This window comes from Balaenoptera borealis (assembly GCF_965194805.1).
Source record: "Balaenoptera borealis genome assembly, chromosome: 20".
In the NCBI taxonomy this organism is placed as follows: Eukaryota; Metazoa; Chordata; class Mammalia; order Artiodactyla; family Balaenopteridae; genus Balaenoptera; species Balaenoptera borealis.
Window position 1 is genome coordinate 40,825,524 of NC_138879.1, and position 9,755 is coordinate 40,835,278.

Here is a 9,755-nt window from a genome sequence, read left to right on the forward strand (position 1 = left end):
CTCTGGGCTACACCAAAACCATGCTGATCAGGAAGTTGCCTTTCCTCTCTTCCCACCGTGCCTACGAGGGAGAGGCCAGTTGAGGCTGAGGAGATGGGCTGAAGCCCGTATGTTAGTGGCCAGAGGATGACGTAAGGCTGTCTTGTCCATTCTGGTGGCACCAGCCACATGAAGCTGTTTGCATTAACTAGAATTCGGTCCAGTTAGAAATGCAGTTGTCACACTAGCTCAGGGCTACTTACTGATTTGGACAGCACAGGTAGAGGACACTTTGACCATCACAAGGACTTGTGCTGGTCAGTGCTGCTCTGGGGTGCTTTCCTCGGCCTCAGACATCCCCGCTGGGCTCTCGCAGCACAGAGAGGAGGGCGGCGGCTGTCCCGGAGGGTTCCCTCTAACAGGCCGTGCTGTGGCGGGAGCTCTGGAGGAAGCGGGAGTGGTGTAATGGGGAGGGTGGTTCTCTGCCCCGTGAAGACTCACATAGTGAAGGGAATCCCCACCAGGACATCCTCAAACCTTTGGCCAAGATCTTGCCCTCCATGCGTCTTGCCTCCACTTTCTCTTCCAATACCAAGGTGCATCTACTCAGGTTGACTTCCAAACCATCCTTGTATGGACCACTCGGGGCCACGGCACTTCTGGCATCTTGTTCCTCCTCACCCTCCCCCGCCCCATCTGTGCTGTTAAATCGTCTCCTGGCTGTGGTTCTTGGCTTCCACCTGGCCCGTCTCTGCAGGGGGGCTGCGTGAGGGGCCGAGGGAGGCAGCGGGGTCTGAGGTCCTACTCGGTGCCAGGCACTGTTCTGCTGTGCTCTCACGTGACCCTCACAGTAACCCTACAGCCAAACCTGGAAGGGTCAGACCACGTCCCCATGTTTTTGATGAGGAAATTGAGCCCAAGAAGCTTAAATGGTTTGCCTGTACCCTCACATCCAGGAAGAGACAGAATTAAATCAGACCCTCCCCCCAAAGCTTGTGCACTTTGCATCATGTCCCCCAGAGCTCAAGTCTGAGGCTGACAGTGTGTGGGCTGTTGCTACCTCTGTCCAACATTGCTCTTTTTCCTGGTGTGTGTTTTAATCTTTGAGGACCATCTCCTCCTCCCACGGGGAAAGGGTGTTGTTGTCATCTCATTACCCCGTCCCCTGACCCACCTGGACTCTTGGTCCTGGCAGAAGCCAGGAGGGTGGGTGGCAGCAGCCCAGCTGAGGCTGTCGGCGGCATGAAACAGAATTCCAAGGTGCTGCGTGACCTGCAGGTTTTAATGAGGGACCTGGACCAGCCCAGATCTGGGGAAGGAAGCCTAGCAGCTACGGGCAGTGGAGGCTGATCTGACCTGGCCAGGCCTGCGGTGTCTCCAGGTGAGTGGAGCTCCCATCTGGCCTCGGCCCCAGGCCCGGGACCAGCAGGATGGTCAGCGGTTCCCTGGCTTGGTGCTGCTGGTACATTTCATGGTTCCGGTTCCTAAGGGCCCTAGGCCGAAGCTGAAAGTAGGTGAGGGGCTTCCTGGGACCCTCCCCCTTAGTAGGGAAAGAGGTATTCCAGATCTTCTAGCCTCCGCATGTCCTCCAACCCGATGGACATGGTTTTCCGCTGGGGTTCCTTGCGCCGCACGGTGATCTGGATGGGATTGTTCTCGGGGAAGCTGTTCAAGTCTGTAGCCACGGTTGCAAACTGAAATAAACCAAAGTCCTCAGAACTCCTGACCCTGAGCTCACCTCTTCGACTCTGCCACCCCCTCGTTTGTCTGCTAAATGGGGTCTCCGACAGCCTTACCAACCTATTCATTGACACCAGGAACAAGAACAAAGAGGCATGATTCAAATCTGTGCCTCCCCAGTTGTGTGCTGTCTTTACTGGGGCCTCTCCTGCCCACCCCCAGGCTGTTCCCTTCTTTGTCCCGCTTTAGCCTCTTCCCTCTCTTACCCTCAATGCCCTTGACTTCCTGACCCACTCACAATTATTGACACTAAGTTGAAGAATCCAGAAGCCAATGGCTTTGGGAGACTTTCGTTAGAGATGAATGAAAAGATCAATTTGCATTCCTAGTGGGCCCCAAAGTGGCTGAACCCTGAACCCTCCCAGAGGAGAGTGGCCTGGAATTGAGGCTTATTTGCCCAGGGAGAAGGAAAGCCAGCAAGAGGACGAGTCGTGGGGGTATAGGGGTGTTCCCAACCTCCAAAACCCCTGGTCCACACCCCTCGGGCCCGCCTTCTCCCAGGGCTCACTTTGTAGGGCTTGCACCACTGCCCCACCCCAGCGACGTTGGCTGCGCGGACAGTCAGGCAGTAACTCGTGTTAGGCTTCAGCTCCATCAGCTTGACGGTGGTGCCCAAGATCTTATTGAAGATCCATGGGCGATTCTTTGCCTTGGGCATCTCACTATCATTTTTCCTGACCACCTCCTGCAACAGGACCTGGTAGAAACTGACCTGCTGCTTGCCTGGGGCGTAGGTCCAGGAAATCTAGGGGAAGAGAACCCCCGAGGCTTCCTCAGACCTGGCCTGGCCTGGCCTTCCCTCACCACCCTGCCATCCCTCACAACGTGGGTCAGAAGACCCCACTCCCATCCCTGCTCCTGCTGGAGCTGAGCTAGAGCTGATGGAAAGTGTTAGGCACTCCCAACGCTAAATATGGCCCCACCAGCCCAAAGCATGAGCAACTCTCCCTGGGCAACCTCAACCACCTCAGAGTGTACCCTCACTCCATATTCTAGACTGTTTAAGTTGAAAGGGACCTTAGCCATCATCTCGTCCACCTCACTCATTGCAGATGGGGTTACAGGTTCAGAGAGAGCAAGTAGCTGGCCCGTGGTCACACAGCAGTTAAGTGGCAGAGCCAAGGTTCAAACCAATAGCTCCAGAGTCCATACACTTTGTACTACAACAGTGGTTGCCAAGCCAGGATCTCAGAGAGCTTTTATAACACTGCAGATTCCTGGCCCTGCTGTCACGTGTCTTGTCTCCCATTTCCAGTTTCTCCTCTAACTAGGTTAGTGGTTCTCCTACTCTGGTGTGCATCAGAATACCCCGGAGGACTTGTTAAAACAAAGACCGCTGGGGACTTCCCTGGTGGCACAGTGGTCAAGAATCCACCCGCAAATGCAGGGGACACGGGTTCGATCCCTGGTCTGGGAAGATCCCACATGCTGCAGAGCAACTAAGCCCGTGCGCCACAACTACTGAGCCTGCGCTCTAGAGCCCGTGAGCCACAACTACTGAAGCTCGTGTGCCTAGAGCCCGTGCTCTGCAACAAGAGAAGCCACCGCAGTGAGAAGCCCGCGCACCGCAATGAAGAGTGGCCCCCGCTTGCCTCAACTAGAGAAAGCCTGAGTGCAGCAACGAAGACCCAACGCAGCCAAAAATTAAATAAATAAATAAATTTATAAAAAACAAAACAAAAACACAAACACAGACCACTGGCCCCTGCCCCCAGTTTCCGATTCAGGAGGCCCAAGCAGGGGGTAGGGAAAGCGAGAATTTAAATTTCTAATAAGTTTCCCTATGATGCTGTTGCTACTGGCGGTCTAGGGACCACACTGAGAAACACTGCTCTAGGCCATCCAACAATGGGACTTCCAGATTTATCTTCCAAAATATAGCTCAAATTGCATCTATCACCTGACAGAAAGCTTTGCAAAAAGCTAATCGTTACTGCTTACTGAAAAATCTGTAACGCAGCGTAATGTTAAAGGACCTCTGGAGGGTGACCCCAGACTAACTCCTGCTCTCTTCTCTCCCTGTATCTAGAACAGTGCTACTCGACGTGTGGTCCATGGGCCATCAACACCACCTGGGAATTTGTTAGCAGTGCAGAGTCTCAGGCCCCACCCTAGACCTCCTGAATCAGAACCTCTAGGGATGAAGCCCAGGAATCTTATCGGTAACCAGATGATCAGATCCGCAGGCACAGGAAAGTATGAGAAGCCCTGGATTGGACCTAGGTGTTTCCTTCCATACTTTTCCACCTGTGAGCCTCTGCTAGTGTCAGCCTTCCACGCAGTGCCTTTCCCCATCTCTAGATGTTTAAATCCGACCTCTGTGTCCCAGCTCAAATGTTACTAAATGCCACCAAAGCTTATTTCTGCACCTGGAAGTAATATTTCTTTCCCTCTGAATCCCTATTGGCACTTGATTTGAACTTTTCCTACAGCATTGAGCCCTCTCTAGCTTGTGCTGGAGTTCTTGAGGTCGGGATGCAGGCATCTTCACACTCCCCAGTGAGCTCAGCTCAGTGCCTGGCACGTCGGGGGCAGCCACTAAGCCTTTGCCAAATGCACAAGAAGGGGAAAACGTACCACAGCCGTGGAATCGCTGACCGTATGTTCATAGATGAAGGGCGCCTCCGGCACATCCAGGACCACAGAGGACTCTGAGGGCGTTGAGGAGGTATCTGTGTCCACCTCAGGGTTGTCAAGGTCCAGCAGGCCACCAGGGGCTATTTGGGACTTAGATTGGGGGCAGAGGGCCAGGTCCCCCTTTTCTGTACTCTTGCCCATCGAGGAGAAGCTGAGTTTGTTCAGCTCGCCCTCCAGCATCCCTGCAAAGAAGCTGCTATTGGGCTGGGTCACGGCCAGTTTGATGGGATTCAACAAAGTGGATGACATGGGGGAGATGCTGGCGTCATCGGAGCTGCATTCAGAATCCTCCATTGGCATCTGCTTCCTGGAGTGGGAGGGGAGACAGGTGAGACAGACGAAGGAGGCCACCCCGGCCCCTGCTGCCTGGAAGCTCCTGGCGGGCAGGCCTTGGGCACAACTTACCCAGAGCCCCCAGCTGCTTCTGAGCAGCTCAGAACATTCTTGCTCTGCAGCAGTGCATCAAACTCTCGAGGGCACTTACTAGTGAAAAATGCATATTCCTGGTCCCTGGTCCCCAGTTGGAATGGGACTGGGGAAGCTGCTAAAGCATCTTTAGTAAGATCTTCAGATGATTCTGATGCAAGCGTTCTGAGAACCACATTTTTAGAAACACTGCTGAAACTTTAAGTCCTTCCTCCAAAGTGGGGTGCGAACACCCCAGGGAATGACCACAATGATCTACCGGGATATGGAAAAATATCTAAAAGTATCTAAAAGAAAAATAATAAATCAAGTTTTATTAATATTTATTTACTATTGCTTATTATGTAATTACTAATTTATTTACTTAGGTTTTATAACATTTAACAATATTTATTAATATATAGCATGTAAAAATTAACAGTACAGATAAATATACATATATTGGGATGAATGCTCAACAACTTTTTTCTTCCATTCTAAATTTTTTAAATTATGAAAGCTTTTAGACACACTCCAAGATATCAAGATTAATATATTAATGGGGATGTAATGTACAAAATGGTGGCTATAATTAACAATATTGTATTGTATATTTGAAAGTTGCTAAGAGATTAGATCTTAAGAGTTCTCATCACAAACACAAAAAATTTGTAACTGTGGTGATGGATGTTAACTACGCTTATTAGGGTAATGATTTAACAATATATACAATTATCAAATCATGTTGTACACCTTAAACTAATGCATTGTTAAAATTCAATTGTGTCTCAATAAAACTGGAAATGAACATACTATAATATATTAAGCTTCCATTTAGCCACCATCCAGCTCAGAACTAAATCTTTATCAGTGTAGTTAAAGGCCCCTGTATACTTCACTCCCCCACCTCTCTCCTCATCCTCCCACTCAGAGGTAGCTTGTGCAGTAAATTTAAATTTTTGTATTTATTATTCCCCATGTGTCTTTATAGGTTTGTTACATTCATATGTTATTAGTTTGCATATTTTTAAACTTCATATAAATAAATGGTATCATTCAGTACATACCCATTTGCAGCTTGCTGTTTTTTACTTAAAACATTGTATATTTTAGATTAATCTGCTCTGGTTCAATCATTTTAACCGCTGTATGTTTTCTATTACATGGATATTTGTATTCTTTCTTACCAATTCTTTGCTATTACAAAGAAAAATCTTGTACATGTTTCCCCACTCTTTAAAATGTTTTGCTGATGAAGTACAGAATCCAAAACATTTGGCTTTCAAATCTTTTTTTTCTCTTAAGCCAAAGTAAGAAATACATATTTCTTGGCAAGCTAGTATACTCATACATACACATGTAACTAAAATGTTTCACAAACCAATCCTTACTCTGTGTGTGATGTGCTTTGAAATTTTCAATTCTATTTTATTTCATTTTTGTAATACTGGTCTCCACCAACCAGAATGAGCTCCTGACCCATTCATGGGTCACAACTCTCAGTCTGAAGAACCCTGTCTAGAGAGAGTGGTCACAAGGCCTTTGGGGACCAAGCACCTTGACCGAGGTCACAGGGTGAGTCCATGGCAGAGTTGGAACCAGAACCCAGATCTCCTGGGCCCTATGCTACACAGCTCCCATCTTCTCCTGGTGCTTTCTGGCTCCCCTCCACTGCTTCATCCCCCTTCTCCCCGGGCTGCTCTAGCCAGATCCAGCAACCTACACACACCCCTACATCCCTTATGCCAGGATAGCCTCCAGCTTCATGGTTGGTTGATCAAGGCCAAATTTTTCCTCCTTGAGTTCCAGCCCCATCAACCTCCCCCTGAGAAATCCTGATCAGCCCAAACCTCCTATGTTAGCCCTTGGTGGATGCTTGGAATAGATGATTCCCCCACCAAGGCCCTTTATAGGCTGAAGAGTCTGGGTATGGATGTCAGTTTTACTATAGATTGTCCTAACGAATCTCTGTTTTAGACTTACTGACTGGAAACACCAGTGCTGAAGGGGCATGGAAGGCAGCCTTAGTCATCTTCACAGCAGTCCTGCTGGATGGTGTTGGCCCCATTTTACAAATGAGGGACCGAGGGTCCCTGATCTTATTTAACTTGTCTATGGCCCTATATCTAAGTGGTAGAATGTGGATTTAAACTTGGGCTCCTAGCCCAAGACTTTTGCCCCATACCAGGAAGTTTCCTACAAGCATCCATCACTTTAGCCATACCTGCTTACTTACAGGTCCCTTAGGGAGTGGACACCATATCTCTTTCATACAATCAGGACCCCTTCTTCAGAAATTATTAAGAATTTCAAGACAGTGACATCTGAGCATTAAACTAAGCACAGGGCACTTCTAAGTGTCGGGCTGTGTGTGACTGCCCAGGTCACACACCCATGAAACTTCCCGGCAGACAGTTCCCTCAGTCCGCATCAACCCACACCACCATCCCTCCACTGGCTAATTCCTTCCCTTCCTACGAGAGTCACCTCCTCCATGAAGCCTCCCTTAACTTCACCCCCTCCCAAGCTACACTAAGCCTCCTCTGGTTCCTCCAGTTGTCCCGTCATAGTGCAGACCATGCTGTAATAGTCTCAATTCTTGCCTGATAGCCCCCCAACACACACACACACACACACACACACACACACACACACACACACACAACCAGGCTGGGAGCTCCTTGAAGGCAGAGACTGTGCTTTCTGGCTCTGCATTCTCAGAACTTAACCTTGGGCCAGACACCTAAGTGCTCAAAGAGTTTTGTGAAATGAAGTAAAGGAAACCCAGAATCACTGAGGAGGAACAGCAAACCTCAATCTGAAGGCAGGCAGGCTACTGGGGGGACATAACCAGGCAGGTGAACGTACAATAGGGAGGATGAGGCAAAGGAGCCATGGGGAGTGGAGGGGGCAGGGGGTCTGTGTGGGGGTGATGAGGACAAAGCAGGATGACAAGCACCGCCAGGAAACCTCTGACTAATCCTGGAAGGCCTCCCGGAGGCGGAGGCCGGCATGCCTCCAGGAACTGATCTGAGGTCAGGACGCCATAGGCAACCTGCACACATGCTCTTCCCTGGGAGTCTTGACTGTGATAAGTCAAGGAAGTACTGCCTCTTCGAGCCCCTCTTCCCACCCCCACCCCCCAGGTCTGGTTTTAGAAAGGAGAAAAGGACCAGACTTGTGTCTTACGGTAGATTGATGGCATCTTCCTTCAAGGAGTTAACCAAACTGCCCCTTGAGGAAAGTGGGAGTCCTTTGGTAGTGACGGTCCTGTTCATAGACTTGGGGTTTGGAAAGGGCTTCGACATTTGATTGAGTGTGTTCAAAACGTTGAGGGTTTCCTTCTTCAGCACGGTCTCCTCCCCATCTCCCACTTTGTAGAGTGTCTCTGATGCCATCTACCTTGTTTGGGGCCACAGCCGTCACCATGCAGGACAACCAAGCTGACAGGAAGCAGAGAGAAACTGGAGGCAGAGGACACACCCTTAGTTTGGGTGGGATGGGGGTGCAATGAGCTGACTTCATAATCGTCAGAGAGTGTAACAATTAGGGGCCAGCCTCCCCCTTGATCTGAGGCTGCTGCTGCCCAGGGCCAATGTTAGGAGTGGGTAGAGCCAAGGAAGAGACTACAACACCCCTTGGGCTAAGGCTCTGTGGTTACAGCAGCCCTGCCCTTCTCTGAAAATCTAAAAGAATGCTCACCACCAGTGCCCTTTGGACCTGCCTTAGGAAGGAGGAGATTGATGGTGATACAAAGGCACCTGGGCATGGAGGCAGGCAGGCAGTACTGGACTGGGCCTCTGGGAGTGGGGGACTTTGTCTATAGAATCCTGAGACTCTATATCCAGAAATCCTAGGCAGCAAACCCCCTTCGTCCAGTTGTGTAGGCACAGGGAAAGCCCGGATGGTTCATGAGGTTCATAGCTCACATATACCCAGGTTTTACTGCTGGAATTCTAAATTCTGCCACACCCTCACCCCAAGTGTCTTCATGTGTTGAGTGACAATGGTGGGTGCTGCAGAGGCATACAGAAATGGGCCAGACATTGTGTTGTTTCTTTTTCTCAAGGAAACCATGTCACAGTAGGGGGACTTCCCTGGTGTTCCAGTGGCTAAGACTCTATGCTCCCAATGCAGGGGGTCCAGGTTCAATCCCTGGTCAGGGAACTATATCCCACATGCCTCAACGAAGATCCTGCGTGCTGCAACTAAGACCCAGTGCAGCCTAAATATAAAATAAATAAATAAATATTTTTTAAAAATTAAAAAAACCCATGTCATAGTAGGAAAACATACTTCGGGGGGTGGGGACGGGGGTGCTGTTAAAACAGCACTAGCTTTGCACCTACATGTGGTTTTGTCCACTCTAAGTCCAGCTCTGCCCTTACAGGCTGTGAAACCTTTGGCAAATGACTTCACCTCTTTGCACCTCAGCTTTCTCATCTGTAAGATAGGAATAAACATAGCACCTACCTTACTGGACTGTGAGGAGATAACCCTGTAAAGTTGTTTTCTTTCTTCCAGAGGATGAGGTCAAGCAAAGGACATTTAAAAATACCAAATTATTTTGTGTGTGTGTGTGTGTGTTCTATATACTCAGGGTTTTCGTTGTCTTTCATTTACAAATTCTTTTATTTGGAAAATAGAGAAGCAGATGCCCTCTCTGTGCTCAGCTGCTTTTCAGCACCCATCAAACGATCGGTAATTACCTGATTTATTTGATTTCCTCTTTCCTGTCTTCCCTCAATAACAAGTACGTCCCTGAGCGTAGGGATGGTCCGTCCGATCGAACGTTCTGGCCCAGTGTTCAGAATAGAAGGCTGCACCTGGGAGGCCTGCAGGGAGGCGAGGTCGGGGAGAAGGCAGAGACGCACGCGGGCGCAGGGTGGCAGATCTGGGCGCGGTGGCCTCGACGCAGGGCACCCGGCTCCGCGCCGCCCGCGCCGTCTCCGCCCCAATCGCCCGGCTCGCGCATCCGGCCCATGGCCAGCAGG

The 9,755-nt window shown here is 49.8% G+C and overlaps 1 protein-coding gene across 1 annotated transcript; it reads right to left on the reverse strand.

Moving 5' to 3' along the window:
• Positions 1-54: 54 nt before the first annotated feature.
• Positions 55-9,655, reverse strand: FNDC8 (fibronectin type III domain containing 8). Its single transcript, XM_082374019.1, has 4 exons — positions 7,951-9,655; positions 4,297-4,663; positions 2,228-2,464; positions 55-1,673 (listed from the first exon to the last, which is right to left on the reverse strand). Exons 1-4 carry the CDS (start codon positions 8,157-8,159, stop codon positions 1,521-1,523), a joined length of 966 nt encoding a protein of 321 aa, XP_082230145.1. The 5' UTR covers positions 8,160-9,655; the 3' UTR covers positions 55-1,520.
• Positions 9,656-9,755: the final 100 nt, after the last annotated feature.

What these genes read in the sequence shown, in the direction of transcription:
- FNDC8 (XM_082374019.1), bottom strand. Translation starts at nt 8,159, where the DNA reads ATGGCATCAGAGACACTCTACAAAGTGGGAGATGGGGAGGAGACCGTG. An exon ending in GAAGATGCCATCAATCTACC is followed by an intron (nt 4,664 to 7,950) that starts GTAAGACACAAG and finishes CTCCCACTCCAG; the next exon opens with GAAGCAGATGCCAATGGAGG. An exon ending in TCAGCGATTCCACGGCTGTG is followed by an intron (nt 2,465 to 4,296) that starts GTACGTTTTCCC and finishes CTCTTCCCCTAG; the next exon opens with ATTTCCTGGACCTACGCCCC.